Source organism: Culex pipiens, chromosome 3 (assembly GCF_016801865.2).
Source record: "Culex pipiens pallens isolate TS chromosome 3, TS_CPP_V2, whole genome shotgun sequence".
NCBI classification, from domain to species: domain Eukaryota; kingdom Metazoa; phylum Arthropoda; class Insecta; order Diptera; family Culicidae; genus Culex; species Culex pipiens.
Window position 1 is genome coordinate 162036045 of NC_068939.1, and position 20389 is coordinate 162056433.

A 20389-nucleotide genomic window follows, 5' to 3' on the forward strand; every position below is an offset into this window, starting at 1 on the left:
TTTATCGATTTTATTTTTCTTTTTTATTTTGATCAAACTTTTTTCTTAAACTCCCTGTGTCAAAAAAGATATTTTGCATATTTTTTTTTATATGTTTAATAGGTTTTACCATATATCTTATAACTTTTCAGAAAAAAATATTTGCATTTGCATTTTATATTGTATTACTTAAAAGCTAAAATATTATTCAAATGTTTTTTACCCCTGTTTTAGGATACTATAAAAGGCATATTTTGCGTTATAGTGTAGAATGGTTCAAATCCGGCAAAATTATGATTTTGAAAAAAAACGAGCTTGATTTTTTTTTTTAATAAAGTGCACCGTTTTAAGTTTCATAATTCAATTCTGAGATCAAACATTTCTGAAAAAATGTGTTTTTGCTGTTTAAATATTTTTTTAGAAGTTATTTTTTAAAACAACCTATGTGCTATTGATTTTTTTTGCAGGTATGATCTTTCGAAAATTTATTGTACATTTTTTGAAAAAAAGCGCCAATTTTTTTTCAGTGTACCTAATTAGACCCAATTTTTTTTTCAAGCCAAGAAATCGCGGAATTTGTTGCATCGAATTCAATGTTGAAAATTTATAACTTTTTTTTGTTTTTATTTGCTCTTTTCGAAACATAAAAAAAATCTTCTTGACGTGTCAAAAGTGCCAAAATATTTGTTTACGGGTTCAAATGCCAGTTAAAACATATTTAAATAATTTTTATTGAAATTAGTCAAACAAATCACCAAGGTTTCATATTTTAATATTGAAATATTTTTTTATAATTCTAGGCAAATTACTCTTTTTTTTGTAATTCCGTCGTTAAACTATTTACTTTTTTCTCTTCTAGAAATAACAGAATCGAAAAGTTATACTTTACGATACCAGGGCTGATCATTTCTACTTTTAGCACTAAAATTTTAAATTAAAATTATTAACGTTATACAGTAACATTTTTTGAATAATTATTTTTTCACAATTTTTTTTAATAATTTAGAAGCAACAGCACTTAAATTATCAGATATGAGTCGATTTTTTAAAAAAATGTTTGCGATAATCCTTTTCTTAAAACAATATGTTTTAGCTAAAATAAATATACCCAAGTAACATTTTAGGCTGTTTATCAAAGCTGTCACAACGGCTATAAAACCTATCAGCCAAAACCAACGTTAAAACCGCTTAGTCGTAACAGCCTCCCCAGAACCCCAATAAAACGCTGTTAAAACCCAAAAGGATCTCCGCAAAAGGTTGTAACGGCTTATTTATAAAACCTACATAGGAGTTCAAGGCTTTAAAATTGAATCCTAACAACCTCCCCAAAGCCTTAATAAAACCATTGTTAAACCCTAGTCAGGAGTTAAGGAAAAATTACATTTCAAACGTCTTTAAACGTTTTGTGCTAGATAGATTTTATTCTGGCTTAAAATTAATCTTCGTCTTGCCAAATAAAATAACGGAGATGGTTCGCATAAATGGAGATGATGTAATAAGATGTATTGGAGGTAATAATAGTAATTTGAAACATTATTTCTCGCAAATGCTGGATTGATTTCAGCTGCGTTTAAAATTTTATCGATAAATGCGGGACAGATATTTAGAATAAATGTGTGATTTCATCAAATGATAATCAATGTTATTGCTTTTTCAACTTTTTCTACCAAGATGGCGGTCAATCACAATCAATCAAACCACGCGTTTAGCGCCATATTTATGCATTGCTATTTGGCCGCGTTAAATGCTTTTTTAGGAGCTTATGGCTTTAAGTAAGCTTTTTGCATGCCTAATGGCAATTGACAGCTACAACACCCTTGGTTTTAAAGAAGCATGAGATAAAATCATTAAGCATGACATTGCCATCGGGTTTTCAAGGCTCAAACTTTCATAAAACCTTATTGAAAGCCATTTGATTTTTATTGCACCAGGTTTTTTGTCCGAGGCATAAAACCTTCTTAGAACCTTTAAATTAGCTCATGATTACTGGCTGCTGTGAAAGCCAATATAAAACTTATAAGCAAGCAAGATGCTACCATAAAACCTGAATAAAACTAGGTGATGGCTAGTTAGTTTAAAAATGTAAAATTTCTTTTACTCCAAACGCTGCCTTTAATCAACAATTATCAAATCCATCTACTGTTTGCTTTACAATTTAATTAAGCAACATGCTATTAAAAGAGCCATATAATAGATTCATTTACTTTGTTTGTGATAAAAAAAATAATTTTAAATTGACTATTTTTGAAAGCAAAATAATTTATCTTTAATCAGTCTTGTTCGATGCCTTAATTTTTTTTCAGGTTCCGTTTATTCTCAGAATATACATTTTATTTGGCATTGGAAAACGATTTTTATAAAAAAAAGTAGGACTCAAACTGCCCAAACAGTTAATAAAAAAAAAAGTTTTTTTTAAGATACCAAATTCAAATATATTGAAATAAAAATTTAAAGAGATTTTACATCTTTTCTATTTTTTTTCTTTTGTCTATTTTTTTATGAGGTGAGCATTTTTAAAGATATTATTGGTTGTTCTGAAAATAGGGAAAAATCTCATCTGTTTGCCAGGTCTCCTTGTCCTAATTCCAGCCAATTTAATGTTTTTCAATATTTAACCAAATTATGTGCTGATATGCCAACATTAGGTGCTTGATGGAACTACATGCTGTTCCTCTAAGTTATTTTTTCTTGAAAACATCACTTCCTAATAAAAATGTTTAAAATAGATTAACACGTCTTAAGCAGCTATTAGACTACAACAAACATACAAACAAACTCGCAAACAAACAAACTTTTTGACGGTTGAGCAGTTTGCCTGCATCTGTTTGTAGAAACGTCAATCTGCATAAATTTGGCTTTGTTTGCGAGTTTAGCAAACTGTCAAACACAAAAAAGTGTGAGTTTGTTTGCCGTAGTCCAAAAGCTCCTTTATTATTTTTAACGTTACCACTTCATTTATTTTTTTAGATTAATTTAAGTATTTTCCGTTCAAAACCTTTATGTGCTCATCATTTCTACGCTTCTGTGTACGCTTTTTCTAGTTAACCATAAATTTCAAATTCACATACAAGATATTCTACAATCATCCATTATTATCTGCGTCGTTGCTAGTAGATTTGATGAAATTAGTTTTGTTGCGGGCGGGAAGATTTGATTTTGTCTTTTTCAAGATTTGATATCGAAGAAATGACAAATGAATCAATAAGTAAAAAAAATGTAACTTTTAAGTTGTTAGAATTCTCTTGCTTTCGCTGGCGCTCTCTCATATTTCCACACACGCTCTCTATTTTCTCTCTACTTGCTGCCTATTTTGTACTTTGGCGCCAAGAGAGAGAGAGAGTTGCTCTCAAGGTGTCTATCTCGGAGAGCTTGTGCATGAGCAGGGTTGTTACGGATGGCGCGGATCGCGCGGATGGCGCGGATGGCGCGAATCGCGCGGATCTGGCGCGGATTTGCTGGCTAATTTTGTTCAGGCGCGGATTTCGCGCGGATAGCAATTTTGATAAACAAATAATTGAGAACGATAGAATTTCTTTCAAATTACATAGGAAAATATTATTCGGAATTGAATAAATTCAATCTTTTTCGTTGAGTGCAAAAACATCGATTTCTAAGGAGTTGTTAATGAAGAAAGTTTTCTTCCAAAAATTATTGATTGTTTTTTACTTAATACGAAACTTCGAAATAATCTTCAAGGAGCGATTTTTTTAAATGTTTTGAGATTTGTTATATAAATTTAACATAATATTACAACTCATTATTTTTAAAACAGCAGTTTAACAATTCATATTAATAACAATTTTATTAAAAACAAAATAACAAAATTCGAAAAATAACAGAATTTCAAAAAAATGAAACTTTTTAGACTTTCTAAGTTTTTTCAATATAAAAATTGAAATTTTTATATTTTTGGTTTATTGAAAAAATTAAAAAAAATCTGTTGCTACTCTGATTCAGGTAGAATTGATTCTACTCCCAATTATCACAACATGACGAAATCCAATTAGCAATCTGCTAAAATCTCCGTCTTAAAGCGAAATGTAATGTTAAAAATTAAATAACAATTTGAAATCTCAGAATTTACATATTCAAATTAATGAAAAAATAGAATTCATCTTTCGAAATTGCCGATACTTACAGGCTCAAAAAACGTAAAAAAGTACGAATTATTAAATTAAAAAATAACGAAAATATTAGAATTGTTTTTTTTTTAGTTTTTAATATTTCAAGAAAGTTCTTATTAAATTATTAAATTATTAAATTATTAAATTATAAAATTATTAAATTATTAAATTATTAAATTATTGAATTATTAAATTATTTAATTATTAAATTATTAAATTATTAAATTATTAAATTATTATATTATTATATTATTAAATTATTAAATTATGAAATTATTAAATTATTAAATTATTAAATTATTAAATTAATAACTTATTATTTCTTTTGCCATTTTCTTAGTTCAGATTTTCGGAGGCATATTTTAGTTTAGAGAAATTTAGAGAAGAAAATAATAGAAATTTCGTGTATTGATTTTCCAGAGTAAAATTTTGGCGAGAATTATCAAGTACAAAATCCCTAGATTTTATAATTTGGTGATTTATTTTATGGTTTTAAATTTTTGAATTTAATTTTTTTCCTGTATTTGTTTTGAAAGCAACGCTATTTAAAGGGATATGAATCCACAACTGATGAACGGTAGGGGAGATGGGGGTAAGACGGCCACCCTAAGGGAGAAGTCTAATAAAATTTACACAACAGATTATTTTGATCTCAAATTACGTACATATTGTTCTACTTCTAGTCCATTATAGAAATGACATAAATTAGTTGGTCTAAAAACCAATTTTCAATACTTTTCAGCAATTTTAAAAAAATAATTGAAATCGTATATATATGAAATACGCGGGGTAAGACGGCCACCCATGTGGGGTAAGACGGCCAGTGCTATAAATTAACTTAATAACTTTGCTAAATCCACCCAAACACCTACATGGTTGGTTCAACAGACTTCTCTGAACATCATAACTATTTTGGTTGGAAAAAATCAGGTTTCAAATGTGAAGAAAAATGCTGTTTAAAAAATTTCATATTTTGGCTCAGTGAATTTCATATTATTGCGACCACATTTTATGAAAAACTATGAATTTTTACTACAAAACAAACACAATTTGGTACAATAAAAATAGTTTGTGTATTTCGATTAGAATAAGTAAATCAAAATTATGTAAACTATATTAAATTAGCGATTTTTGTGAAAAGTTTGCTAGGATTTCATACTATTCAATGAGTTTTGCTATATCACAGTAAAGAATGTTGTCGAAACGGTAGTTAACAGCATTTTGATTAAAAATGGATAGTTTTATTGAAAATGCTTTTCCTTTATCTACAAATATGTCTTAATAGTCAAAAACCGTCAAAAATATAACCTATATCAAATAAAATCTACAAATTACGGGTGGCCGTCTTACCCCCGGAGGAGGTGGCCGTCTTGCCCCCAAATAAATTATTTTTTTAAACATTTTTTGTAAACAGTTCATCGCATATTTTGAACTTTTTCGAGGGACATAATCTAGGGAAAACTTCAATTTAACATGAAAAAATATTTGAAGAAAGGAAAACATATTGTTATTTAACAAAAATGCCTAAGTTGTAATTCATGGAAATTACATCCAGTTTCAAGTTCAAAAATTATTTCTTCATTTTAAGCTATTTTTATACTATTTCAAACAATATTTTTGACAAAGGTGACTCCATATGCATTATTTAGCATGAGGAACAGTATTGCTAAACATTTTAGTAATATTCATTAGTATACTTATTAAAACAGTAGGGTGGCCGTCTTACCCCGCCTGGCCGTCTTACCCCCAGCTCCCCTACTTATCCAAATGCTTTCTGTATTATACTTTTTTCGTAAAAAATTTCATTCATTATGTTACTCTCTTCTATGTTTGTCGCGATTTTTTTATATGGCGCGGATTTCGCGCGGATTGGGTTTTGGGGTCGGCGCGGATCTGGCGCGGATTTTTTTTTTAATTTTCCGTAACAACCCTGCATGAGAGAAGCCAAAAAATAAGTACCATGAAGGCGATTCTATCGGAACGATTATTTTTTTTTTCATTTCGTGTAGTGCAATTAATGTTTGTTTTTATTCTCGTTTTGTTGTCACATTCTGTAAAGGTAAGTTTGCTTAAAGTGGGTTGATTTGCTGCTTGCCGAAGCTGCCTTGCCTGCGCTTGAAGCTTCAGCTGTAAATCGGCTGTTAGAATGAGAGGAAAAAAAGCATTTAGAAGAGTTCAGCAGCTAGCTGCTGCTGCGGTGTGCGCTTTCTATCTTGTTTTCTGTTTCATTTGGTTGGCTGCTTTTATTTTGGTTGATTTTCTGTATGATAGTGACGATAGTACGGAGTAGTTCAATCGTAGTATATAATTTTAACACCAACACTTTTGTTGCACTGAGTTCTGTGATGGTTTTCTTTTTAATTTCTTTCCAACCTTGATTTCACTAATTTGTGTCTTAATCGCTTGAATATTGGTTTGTATTTCCTTCTGCTTTTACCACTTTTAGTTAGAGTTTCATTTTCGATATTTGATTTACCATCTTTAGTTTCTTCTCACAGTTTAACAACAACAGAAAAAAAGAATAATTGGAAAACCAAAATAAATCGAGATTATTTACGCTCTCTCCATCTTCCTAGTAATTGAGGCAGTTGACTAATTTCCTGTTTTCTTCACTCTTTCCCCCTTTTTAACTTTTACAAAACGTGATTCCCCTTATCGCGCACACACCAAACAGTTTCCGGCTTCCTGCGGAGCCGGCGCGAGAAGGCGAAATCGAAAAAGACCAAAAAGAAGAAGGACTCTGCGGAGAATTCCAGTGCCAAAGACGACAAAGGCTCCGACGGGTAAGATGAGGCAGATTTGTCCCCGCACCGCGCACACATAATTCAATCAATTGTATTCGCAGCGAGGACAAGGAGGAGGCGACGGTGAAGGCAACGGATGCCGGCAGCATCGGCAACCTGCAGACGACGTCCGCGGTCAGCACCGGGAACGTGGCCCCGACGGCGACGCCCGAAGTGGACGAGGACGGCTACAGCATACAGCCGCGCGATGCCACCTGGGACAGCGCGACCATCACCGAGAAGAGCAGTGAGGGCGAAAAAGCAGCTCAACTTGAGAATTGCTACTAATTTGGATTTATTTTTTATTGTTGCAGACAACTTCTACTCGAGCTCGGACAGCGACAGCGACGACGAGCGGGGAGAGCGAAAGATCCACGTGGAAATTAAACCGCTGAACAACGGGGTGGCGCCGATCTCGGCCAGCGTGGACGAGCTGAGGGCCACCGTCGAGAATCTGTCGCTGTCGCCGATTGCGCCGTTTTCGTCGGTAAGTCTTCGACGGCAGGAGGCTTGATTAGTAGTGGTTGTTGTAGTAGTGTAAAAGTGTGTATTTTCATTTTGACTTGAACGGCTTGTCCTTTATTTTTAAGTAAATCTGGAACTGGTGCTTTGATTTAAATACCTTAAAATTTCATCACTAGAATTCATAGTGAGAATCACCCAAAATTTTGCTCACCTAGAATTCATCTAGAAATTAGTGAAAAGAAACTTATTTTCAGCAAGGTTGTTAACGATAAAACTATCGAGGTTCGATAACGATAGTTCTATCGTTATTCCGATATTTCTATCGGCGATAATTTTATAGACGATTACGGAAGATAACTTAAATTTTATCAAAAAAAAAAAAAAAACAAACAAACAAACAAATTATTCGCTCTACAGCATTGCCTTGGCGTTCTCGATTGCGAGATTCCTTCTCGAAACTATAGGTATCCGAAGGCTTGATTGTTGACGCAATTGCAAACCTCTTTTTACACCAAAACTTCCATCCACCCCCCGGGATTCGAACTGACGACCTTTGGATTGTTAGTCCAACTGCCTACCAGCGACTCCACCGAGGCAGGAGGCAGGATTGAGCTAACGACCTAACCCTCTTGGTTAGACCGGGGCCAACATATACTTCCCCGTCTGACGGAAGGCGTGGTCAGACAAATCTCTTCTTTTATATTTAAAATATTTCAAAAATTTACTAAAACCAACCAAATTCTGTTGAATTTTTAAGCTTCCTCTTCCTTTTAATATTATAAGTTTCTAAGTAAAAATACAAAAAAATCTCAAAATACCACATTTTTTTTAAAGTACTGAAATTTTTGAATTATATTGCAAATCATGACAATTCGAGTAGTTAAAAAATACGGTATTTTGTGAAAATTTGAATATTTTATTCAAAAAATCTAAAACAGTGAAAATGCATGCAACATTCTGAATCGTTTGATACTCATATAACGAATTATAAAAATTTGAGTATTTTCGAGAAAATACGGTATTTTGTGATTATTTTAGTATTTCATTCAAATAACTCTAAAACAGTTAAAATACATGCAAAATTTTGAATCGTTTGATACCCATATTGCGAATTATAAAAATTTGAGTATTTTAGAGAAAATACAGTATTTTGTGAAAATTTTGAGTATTTAATTCAAAAAAATATATAACAGCAAAATACATGCAAAATTTCTAATCGTTTGATACCCATTTTTCGAATTGTAAAAAAATGAGTATTTTCGAGAAAATACGGTATTTTGTTAAAAAATTAGTATTTCGTTCAAAAAACTCTAAAACAGTTGAAATACAGTATGTAAAAAAAGTATTTACACCCCTTGGGCACTATGCACATTTTGTGATGAAACATGTAAACAATTTAATGTTGACATAAACCTAGTACTACGTTTTGTTCAGAAACTCATGCCGAACATTTTGCTGCAAAAAGCTCATGAAAATATGTTTTCTATAAAAAGTTATATAACAAATACTATTACAAAAATAAAAAAGGTGCAAAAAAAGTTTGTACACCTTTCGAAAAATCAACATAAATAAAGTTATTTGTTGACAAATCACCATAAATCCAGTCTCCCAACTCCAAATAGGCATCCTTGACTGATTAAAAAAATAATTTGGATTGAATATAAAGTTTACTAATTACTTAGTATAAAAGTTTATATAACTCTGGAAATTCTAAATAAAACTTATCTAAACTTAATTTTGCAAACTTTCAATTTAACTAAATGTCAATATATTACCATAGAATTGCTAAATAAACATTCTGGAGTGGGTATAACACCGTTTTGGGGGTCTTTGTATCGCTAGAATAGATTTTTCGTTGGAATTTCGTACCAACCCGGAATTACGTCGTCGAAAAATCCGCCGGCATCCGAACCGGTCCACAATTCACAAGTTAACCTATGTGGCATCGGAAAGGGCATACAATTTCCGATCTTTTGATACCCATACATCTAGGTTTTCTATAAAACCCACGTTTTTAAATACCTGGGCAAAAAGTAAGTTTGATCCACGAGAACAAAAATTACGAAATTCCATAAATTTTTGGCAGATTGCTCAAACGAAATCATAACAACGTTTTTGCCTAGGTATTTAAAAACGTGGGTTTTATAGAAAACCTAGATGTCTGGGTATCAAAAGATCGGAAATTTTATGCCCTTTCCGATGCCACATAGGTTGACTTGTTAATTGTGGACCGGTTCGAATGCCGGCGGATTTTCCGACGACGTAATTCCGGGTTGGTACGAAATTCCAACGAAAAATCTATTCTAGCGATACAAAGACCCCCAAAACGGTGTTATACCCACTCCAGAATGTTTATTTAGCAATTCTATGGTAATATATTGACATTTAGTTAAATTGAAAGTTTGCAAAATTAAGTTTAGATAAGTTTTATTTAGAATTTCCAGAGTTATATAAACTTTTATACTAAGTAATTAGTAAACTTTATATTCAATCCAAATTATTTTTTTAATCAGTCAAGGATGCCTATTTGGAGTTGGGAGACTGGATTTATGGTGATTTGTCAACAAATAACTTTATTTATGTTGATTTTTCGAAAGGTGTACAAACTTTTTTTGCACCTTTTTTATTTTTGTAATAGTATTTGTTATATAACTTTTTATAGAAAACATATTTTCATGAGCTTTTTGCAGCAAAATGTTCGGCATGAGTTTCTGAACAAAACGTAGTACTAGGTTTATGTCAACATTAAATTGTTTACATGTTTCATCACAAAATGTGCATAGTGCCCAAGGGGTGTAAATACTTTTTTTACATACTGTACATGCAAAATTTCAAATCGTTTGATACCCATATTGCGAATTGTAAAAATTCGATTATTTTCGAGAAAATACGGTATTCTGTGAAAACTTCAGTGTTTCTTTTAAACAGTGAAAATACATGCAAAATTTCAAATCGTTTGATACCCATATTGCGAATTGTAAAAATTCGATTATTTTCGAGAAAATACGGTATTCTGTGAAAACTTCAGTGTTTCATTTAAACAGTGAAAATACATGCAAAATTTCAAATCGTTTGATACCCATATTGCGAATTGTAAAAATTCGATTATTTTCGAGAAAATACGGTATTCTGTGAAAATTTCAGTGTTTCTTTAAAACAGTGAAAATGCATGCAAAATTTCGAATCGTTTGATAGCCAAATTGCAAATTATACAAATTTGAGTATTTTCAAAAAAAAAAACGTTATTTAATGATGTTTTTATGTATTTATGCTTTGAAAATTACCGTATTATCAACAAAATATTCAATTTGAGGAAGCTTCAAACTTTAACATGATTTGGTTGGTTTTAGTAAATTTTAGAAATGCTAATGCTTTTAAAATTGTGAAATTCTAAAATTTATTAAACTTTTCAAATTATGTAATTTCAAAGTGCTAGAATTTTTAAATTTTCTTTTTTTAAATTTAAAATTCAAAACATTTAAGGTTCAAACATTTTTAACTCCTAATGTTTTGAAATTCTAAACATAAAAAATAAATTAGTATATTATTAAATTCTATGTTTTCATAAAATATAAAATCGTGTGATTATAAAAATTAAGCAATTCGATGGTTTTGAAAATGATGAAATTCTGAAATTTATATCAACAACTATTTAAAATTGTATAGTGCCCCAAACTCCAGAATTTCAAACATCAACAATTGTTAATATATTTTTGAAATTTCATGGTTTAAAAATTATTATATGCTATGGTTTTGAAAATTATTAAATTCTTAAATTTTAAACTCTTCAATTGTAAAATTCTAGATTGCAAAAACTTAAAATCTTTAAATTCTTAATTTCTTAGGTTCATGGTTTCAAACATTATGTTCTATTATTTAAAAAGAACATGGAAATCTATAGTTTTCAAAATTATGAAATCTAATATATAATTATGAAATTCCGTAGTAACAAATCAAAAGGGCGAATCTGCGTTTGTAAGCAAGCAGTCTGTCCCCCTCTTACTTGACGTGAACTGTCACTTAAACGAAAGGGATAGGCTGCTTGTTTACAAATGCAGATTCGCCCTATTAAAATGTTACTGCGGAATTCTTCAGTGCTGATTTTTTTTTTAATCCTAGAATTTCATAATTTTAAAATTCCATTTTTTTTCTAAAATTCTATGGTTTGTTAAATGCTAAAATTTCAAACATCTAGTATTTAAAAAATGTCTTATGTAATTCTTAAATTCCATGAAAAACTGAAATTATATGGTTTTAAATACTATGATATTCTAAAATGTTTATCTCTACAATTACGAAATTCATAAGCGCAAAACTTTAAAATTTTGAAATTTTAATTTTTGTTTTACTCTGAAATTGTAAACCCCTAACATTTACAAAATTCCAAATGAAAAAATTGTATATTCTCAACTTGTATGGTTTTAAAAATTATCTGAATTTATAAATTTTTAAACTCTAGTTTTACAAATTTGTTTGACTTCAAAATTCAAAATTTTTTATTTATGAAACTATTATATTCTTGATTTTTTATTTTTTCTGAAATTTTATGGATTTTGAAAATTTGAAAATTACATAACATTATTGAACTCACCATTTTGATATTTTTAAGGGTACACAGCAACTAAAGAAGTTGTTGACTTCTTATTCCAAAGTTGTTGAAATTACGGACCCAATCCTGAAAAAATGGATTATAAAAATTGAAAAATTTTGTTGTTAATCTTTATTGAAATACTACAAAATAAATCGATAGTTTCAGTAGTTTTGAAGATACTAAAATGTCTGTAACAAAAATATGGGTGCAACAGCTTTGTTTAATGTGCACCGTTAAAGCTAAAATAAAAAAAATCTTAATTTTACAATTCTAGAATTATAAAACTCTAAAATACTAAAAAAAATTCCATTAAATTCTAGATTTCGTAAATTCTATTATTTGAAAAAATCATCAACTCTAAATTTTCTGAAATTCTTCAATTCTAAAACTTTAAAATCATACAATTCTAAAACTGTACAACTTTTAAATAATAATAATTTTTTTGCAGTCCTAAAATTCAACAATTTCAAAATTATAAAATACTGAAATTCTGAAATTTTATAAATTCTGTAACTTGAAAAATTATAAACTACCTACAGACATTTTAAAATTGAAAGTAAACAAAACGTCTTATTTTAAGTCATTTCACAAGTAATAATCAAAACATTTTACAAATTAAGTTTGGAAGCAAAACATATCACAAAACGCTTTACACATTGTAGCAGTTATGCTAATTAAAAAAAAATTAACAAATTATCAAAAAAAAAAAAAAAATGGATTTTTTCTCGTAAATTGTATGTTTTATTCCGGTCTAAAAAAGTGAAAAAGTACAAAAATAAACGTTACAAATTGTATTTTAAATAATTTACAACCCAACGAAAATTTTAAATTTTAATAATTCAGCAATAATAATTTTTTGGCCTCCTTATTGTTTGGGGAATTTTCGCAGGAGGGGATAAAAACTTGAAATAAAATCTGCAATCGCCTAATTTTTTTTTAATTAAAGTTTATCAAAGGATTTACCAATACTAAAAAAAAAACTTTGCTGATACTAAGTAGTTTGATCAGCATTTGATATCAGTAAACTTGTGTCTACGGAAAACATATAGAACTTATGATAAGAATGTAGCACGCTGCCATTATAATTTTTTATGGTTATGCTTATGTGCCCCTGGAGCGTTTGGTACGGTATGTCCACGCATCCTTCCTCCCCTATAAATTTTGTTAAATGTTTTCCATTCACATAAGCCTCTCTGCAGTCAATAGAACGCAATGTATTTCGTGTTAAATTTTCGATTGTTTCCGGATGTAGAGTAGTTTAGCTTATGTGTTGAATTTGACTTGTAGTAATAACTAAAATTTAAGTATTAACATTTTCATTAGTTTTTGTGTTTTGCTTAGATTATCATTCCATGTAAATTTTTGTTTTTTTTTTCTCAATTTTTGAGTGATTTTCGCAATTTTTTATAGCTATTCAGCCCTCAGAACGTCTCGTGTGCAGTATCAGTATCGCTCATCGCTCTGCAGTGTGTTTTTGTGTGGCACCAAAATTACATTCTTATTATTTACTAATCATTACTAACACCCATGATATGTTGTTTCGTTCTTTCCTGTTCTTTCTCTTCGGCAAAATCATCTCTGGTGTTCTCATCTCTCTCATTAATTTGGGTGTTTGTGTGATCTGTGCAACTGGCCATCATCACATTCATTGAACAAATTTCATACATACAAACAAACACACACAACACCAGCACCAACCGGGTGGCCGGCGCGCCTCCGAGACGTACGATCGGCGAATGTTGCGCATGAAGCGCTCCCAGTCGGTCTCGCAGCAGATCGGGGACAAAGTCAGCGGCGGTGGCGGTGGCAACGATCCGTTGAGTCCGTTCAACCAGAACAACGGTACTACCGATTCTGTCTTTTTTTCCTCCCAGCAGCACTCGCATCACCACTCGTCGGCTTCGCACCACCTCACCGGAACCGGAGTCCAGGCCCAGAGCCAGCATAACCTCAGCAGCACCGGAGGGGGTGGCGGCGGCGGTACTGCCCAGCCGGGAACCGCCGGAGGTTTGCTGAACAACAACAACAACACTCATCTCACTAGTCCGAACGCGTCGAACGCGTCCACACCCACGACGGTCCATCCGTACGCGCCCCTCCAGAGTCCAACGCTGTCCATGTCGACCACGTCCAAGTGAGTGCAAAGCCCGCGACAGAATCTATCAGATGTTACAACTTCTTCTTCTCCTCCACAGCAACCGATACGCCGATCTCGGGGACATCTTCTCGGAGGTGGGCGACATCAGCGCGTCCGCGCCGGCCTCCGCCAACCTAACCAAGCTGACGCAGCGCCAGATTCCGACGCCAACGTCGGCCGGCGGTAGCAGCATAGCGATACCGAGGCCACCCTCGCGGCGATCCGAAGCGGCAGCGGCAGCGGCGGGTGAGTTTAAGGGTGTGTGAGCTCAGAACTTGGCAAGAATCTTATGCTGATTGCTTTCCAGGTCGTGGCAGAGTCAGTCCAGCTTCGCAGATCGCCCGTGCGGACAGCGTGGGTAGTCTGGAGTTCCGCAGTCCGAGCGTCGGCATCGGTTCCTCGCGGGGACCATCGCCGCTGACGATCGGCATGTCGGACACGATCCCGCTGGCGGTGGCCTTCCACGAAATCATCCACGCGTACTTCCGGTAAGCAACTTCAAATTTCTTCATTTATGTAAAAAGTTGCAACGGAGACCACTCTTCCAGGGGTTCGGACGAGACGCGCTGCCAGGTGAAAATGTCCGGCGACATGATGCTGTCCTTCCCGGCCGGCATCGTGAACGTACTGGCGAACAACCCGAACCCGGCCAAGCTGGGCTTCCGCATCAAAAACCTGCAGAACCTGGAGAACGTCCTGCCGAACAAGCAGCTCATCACGATCGACAAGCTGCAGTCGACGGCGCTCAGCACGACGCTCGAGTTCAACATGCCAGTATTAACCTCGATCCTGCGGCGCCAGTCAGAGCAGAACCCCACGGCGCCGTACTTCAACGTGGACATTCTCAAGTACCAGGTGAAGGCCAAACCGGGCGCCGCGTCCTGCCCGTTCCAGCTGGTGTCCTACTGGAAGTGCGAGCAGCGGCACACGGACATCAAGATCGACTACAAGTACAACAGCCACGCGATGGCGGTCGCGTCCCCGCTGCTGAACGTGTCCATCTCGGTGCCGGTGGACGGTAGCGTGAAGAACGTGCAGTCGAAGCCGCACTCGGCATGGTAAGATATCACAACTTGTTACAAAAAAATGAAAAATACTTGAATCTTGTTCAAAATCTGGATGGGAAAATGGGAAAAATACTAGTTGCAGAACAAATCGCGGTCGGTCCCCTTTGAAAATTTGACTTAAAAAATATAGTTTTTCAGAAATTTACGAAATTTTAGAAATTTACAAAAAATATTTATTGTCAGAAATTTTAATCATTTCAAAATTTGAAAAATTTTAGAAGAATTTAGAAATTTTATTTTTTTAACATTTTAAAAATAAAAAAATCGATTTTTTTTAAGATTTGGAAAGTTTAGAAAAAAATAATCACAGTTCGTTTCTAATCATCCAGAGTCCTCGCTAAAATTTAAATCCGGATAATACTCGAAAATTGCCCTTTTCCTGCCAATTAAGATGCAAGCCCCATTTAAAATTTTATGAATTAAAGAATTAATAAATTCAAAAAATTATAATGTAATTAATTTAAGAGTTTTAAAATTTCAAAGTTTAAGAATGTTATGTGTTTTATTGATTGTTTGATTTTTTTCATTTGTTTTTATTTAAAAAAAATATTTTTTTTCCATTTTCAAGTTTTAACATGAAAAAATAAAAAAGTTTTCTACAATTTTCTTTTTTGGACATTTAGGCCGATGCAAATCTTTAAAAAAGTTTTTGTCCCTCGGCCCTGGCCAAGGTCAAGGGGGGGGGGCAAAAAATAAAAAAAATATATAAATTTAAATAACAAGCCATAGTCTTCACATTTAAATGAAAAAAGTGTTTTAAAATGCATTTTACACTAGTTCAGTTGTTTTGCAATCATTAGTTTTCAAAAAATCTAAGATCTGACAAAAACAAAAATTGTATCGAAAAAAAAGATTTTGCATCGAAAATTTTCAAAAAATCTTAAGATTTTTCAATAAACCCAAACATGCTAAAAATGATTTTAAACGCAGGAGAATGTATTTTAATTTGATTTCAACTGGTTGCACTTGAATTTTCCAGTTTATTGTAAAATTTTTTTGCCCCCTGATTTTTCGGAACAATTTTGAAGGGGGGGGGGGGGGTGACAAAAACTTTTAAAAATATTTGTACCAGCCTTATTATTGTCCCGAACTTTGGTTGCTGGGATATCGCTTTCCAAAGAATGGGTCCTACAATAAGTTTAGTACAAAGCTTGGAAAGAATAGAAAAATAGCGGATTTTTTTGGTAGTCAGCAATCAAAAATTCTAAAATAAAAAAAAAGTTCATTTCAACAATTCCAAAATTTAGAACTTCAAAAAATCACAAATAAAAATACGAACGTTCAAAAATAAAATAATTTTAAAATTCAGAAACATATTCTATGAATTCTAAAAAACAAAAAAAAGATAAAATTAAAAAAAACCTCACAAATCTTCAAGAAGTCATTTTCTACATGAATTTAACTCACGATGTAACCCCTTTAGTGATTTTAAAAAAAATCAACACAAATATTTTTGGAATTTATCAAATTTATCTAATTTAAAAAATATAAGTTACTTAACCCCTTCCCGCCCAGAGCAAAATCGAGATTTTTTTCGTTTTTTTTATTATTCGTAACTGGATGGACCAAATTGGATGAAATTTTTATGGTGATAAGTTAACATTCTATATAAACTAATGGAGGTTGAACCAGGTTGACAAAATGCATGGTTACAGAGAAATTTAATTTTGAAGACAAAAATTTGTGGTGCTCTGGAGTAACCATGTGCGTGAGAGGTTTAAGTAATATATGTAATTTAATAAAATTAAAAATATAAAAATTAAAAACAAATAAAAATGTTCCGAATTTTAAGAAATTTAAGATGTTTGAAAAATTAGGAAATCTATGAATTTAAGATTTTTATAAAAATTAGGAAATCTAAGAAATTTAAGGTTTTTGAAAAATTAGGAAATTTAAGAAATTTAAGAAATTAAAAAATATTAAGAAATTTAAAAAATTTAAGAAATTTAAAAAATTTAAGAAATTTAAAAAATTTAAGAAATTTAAGAAATTTAAGAAATTTAAGAAATTTAAGAAATTTAAGAAATTTAAGAAATTTAAAAAATTTAAAAAATTTAAGAAATTTAAGAAATTTAAGAAATTTAAGAAATTTAAGAAATTTGAGAAATTTAAGAAATTTAAGAAATTCAATAAATTTAAGAAATTTAAAAAATTTAGGAAATTTAAGAAATTTAAGAAATTTAAAAAATTTAAGAAATTTAATAAATTTAAAAAATTTAAGAAATTTAAGAAATTTAAGAAATTTAAGAAATTTAAGAAATTAAAAAATATTTAGAAATTTAAAAAATTTAAGAAATTTAAAAAATTTAAGAAATTTAAAAAATTTAAGAAATTTAAGAAATTTAAGAAATTTAAGAAATTTAAGAAATTTAAGAAATTTGAGAAAATTAAGAAATTTAAGAAATTTAAAAAATTTAATTTTTTTTAGAAATTTAAGAAATTTTTCAAAAATTTAAGAAATTCAAGAAATTCAAGAAATTTTAGAAATTTAAGAAATTTATGAAATTTAAGAAATTTAAGAAATTTAAGAAATTTAAGAAATTTAAGAAATTTAAGAAATTTAAGAAATTTAAGAAATTTAAGAAATTTAAGAAATTTAAGAAATTTAAGAAATTTAAGAAATTTAAGAAATTTAAGAAATTTAAGAAATTTAAGAAATATAAAAAATTTAAGAAATTTAAGAAATTTAAAAAATTTAAAAAAATTAAGAAATTTAAAAAACTTAGAAAATTTAAAAAATTTAGGAAATTTCAGAAATTTAAGAAATTGAAAAAAAATAAAATTAAAGTAGTTTAGGTTATTTTAGAACTTCAAAAAATGTAGATAAAAAATAACTATAATATTTAAAAAAATCTTGAAACATTTTTTTTAGTTTAAAAAAATCAAAAAAATTATAAAAAATTAAGAATTTTTTGAAAAATCAAGAACTTTTTAAAAATATCAGAAAATCAAATCAATACAGAAAAAAATAAAATCAATTAAGAAAGACATAAACTAGAAAAAAAAATTAAATTAAAAAAAGCAATTAAACATTCAAGAAACCAAAAACATTCAAAAATATTGAATAAAAACAAGAAATTAGAAAAAAAAAACATGAAGTTTAAAGAATTTTATACAATCTAGAATTTAAGAATAGAGAGAGTCGAGAAATTTATTTAAGTCATGATATTAAAAAGAATCAGAAATTATAGAATGACAAATAAATAGAAATTAATTAAAAATCTACGATATAGAAAAAAGAAATTTACGAAATTTATAAAAAAATATTCAACAAATTGCAGAATTCAAAGAAATTCACGAAAGGCAAACATTAGATTTTTTTAAAAATAAATTGATGAAATTGATCAAGTTTCAATTATGTAAGAAAATTAAGAATTTTAATGTGTTCAAAAAACTCAAAAAAACTGAAAGATTTGCAATTTACAATTTTAAAAATATTGAAAATATAATATCAAGAAATTGAAGAAATTCAAGTATTAAAATATATATAAAAAAGATAAAAACAATATTTTTTTTTAAGAAATTCTGGAAATTTAAAAAATAGCACTGAAATAAAATTATAGAAATTTAAAAGAAATAAAAAAAAATCAAAAAAGTCTGAGAACCTACTTACGTAACTTGCATGCAACATTATATGGCATTGTTATAGAAGAATGCCAGTGGAATTAGAAAGTATTTAAATAGTAAAAAATCAGCAAATTGTATGAAAGTGGGACCTTATTTTTTATCCTGAATAAACAAAACGAGAATTTATCTTAGTTTTCAGTGAATTTGTTCCAATGAATTTCAAAATAAAATAAAAATAAATAAAAAACGAAAAACCTAAAAAATGCGCAAAAAAATAATACAACTGTTTTTAACAGGGGGGTGGTGTCAGAGTAAAGGGATGTTCTACTCGCCCATCACCATAATCTTTCATTAGTATTAGTGAGTAGCCCCTGTCTGAAAACTAGCCCACGCATTAGTGTTTGTGAGTAGCCCCTATCTGAAATCTGCTGCTGATGTAGTGGTAGATGGCGGCCTTCTGTTTACATTTAGAAACGTCAAAGCGATCGAACCATATTTTTTAAATGTGAAATTCTTTGCGGCAGCGCGGCATTGAACATATTTTGTTTTCAAGTTTGCGTAATCAAACAATATCTGTTATAAAATCAAGTGTCGCAGCTACCGCCGAATGTCCGTCGTGGTCCAGATCACCAGCACCAGCTGCAGTAAGTTTGCCGGAACGATTTCCTCGGTGAGGTGTTGATAAGTAGCTTTTTTGCGGCGATCCAGATTAAGTGACGGATTGGCTCCGAGGAGACCCCGTTCAACGAAATTCTCCTCCTTTTAGCCAAAATTGTTATTTTTCCGAGTGGATCAATGCACGCGGTTTGGTTTGTTGATACAATTTGACAGACGTGTTTTTGTTATTGTCTTCTTTATCTTCTTGTACGCGTCAGAAGCTTTGGTTACAAAAAGATGGCCTCCATTGCAGGGGGTCGGTTTTTAATAATGATTATTTTTTGCTTACGTTTCTTGCGAAAAATATAATAGAGTGTTGCATCGGTTTGTTTGATATTTGATAGCTCGGGACCATCTACAGATTCGAAAAAAAAAACCCAAATTGGCGGGAGTTTGGCTGGGTTGGGAGAAAACAGGGTCACGTACCCTACTTGGGGGGGTGGGTCTCGTGGCGCAGGGGTAGCGGCTTCGGCTTCCGATCCCGATGATGCTATGAGACGCGGGTTCGATTCCCGCCTTATCCACTGAGCTTCTATCGGATGGTGAAGTAAAACGTCGGTCCCGGTTTCTCCTGTCTCGTCAGAGGCGCTGGAGCAGAAATCCCACGTTAGAGGAGGGCCATGCCCCGGGGGGCGTAGTGCCAATAGTTTCGTACCCTACTTGAGGTTTTTTATCTGCTTGCTGTACAAATTGATGATCTCTTCCCACAGGCAAGGCGAATCGAACCGGCTGGTGTGGAACTTTACCGACATATCGCAGCACTCGGACAACGGCGGCGTGGACACGCTGCGGGCGCGCCTCGAGGTGGGCACGGGGCCCTCCAATCCGGCCCTCATCTCGACGCAGTTCAACTGCGAGGGCACGACTCTGTCCGGGATCGAGTTCGAGCTGGTCGGCACCGGGTACCGGCTGTCGCTCGTCAAGCGGCGATTCGTTTCCGGTGGGTGCTTTTTGGATTTTTGGTGTAGTTTTGGGTTAATTTGTTGACATTTGTGGTTTTGTATTTTTTTTTTTTACAG

The 20389-nt window shown here is 31.7% G+C and overlaps 1 protein-coding gene across 21 annotated transcripts in view; it reads left to right on the forward strand.

The window, feature by feature from the left end:
* Positions 1 to 20389, forward strand: part of LOC120426072 (F-BAR domain only protein 2) — a 76192-nt gene that overhangs the window by 54698 nt on the left and 1105 nt on the right. For 20 of the 21 annotated variants that reach the window (XM_039590759.2, XM_039590762.2, XM_039590763.2 and 17 more), the window contains 8 exons: positions 6778 to 6886; positions 6949 to 7133; positions 7201 to 7373; positions 13817 to 14076; positions 14138 to 14325; positions 14387 to 14567; positions 14628 to 15137; positions 20081 to 20310. In XM_039590759.2, coding sequence (XP_039446693.1) covers positions 6778 to 6886; positions 6949 to 7133; positions 7201 to 7373; positions 13817 to 14076; positions 14138 to 14325; positions 14387 to 14567; positions 14628 to 15137; positions 20081 to 20310 — 1836 coding nt within the window. The remainder of the gene's footprint in view (positions 1 to 6777; positions 6887 to 6948; positions 7134 to 7200; positions 7374 to 13816; positions 14077 to 14137; positions 14326 to 14386; positions 14568 to 14627; positions 15138 to 20080; positions 20311 to 20389) is intronic. The other variant, XM_039590760.2, reaches the window with a different exon arrangement.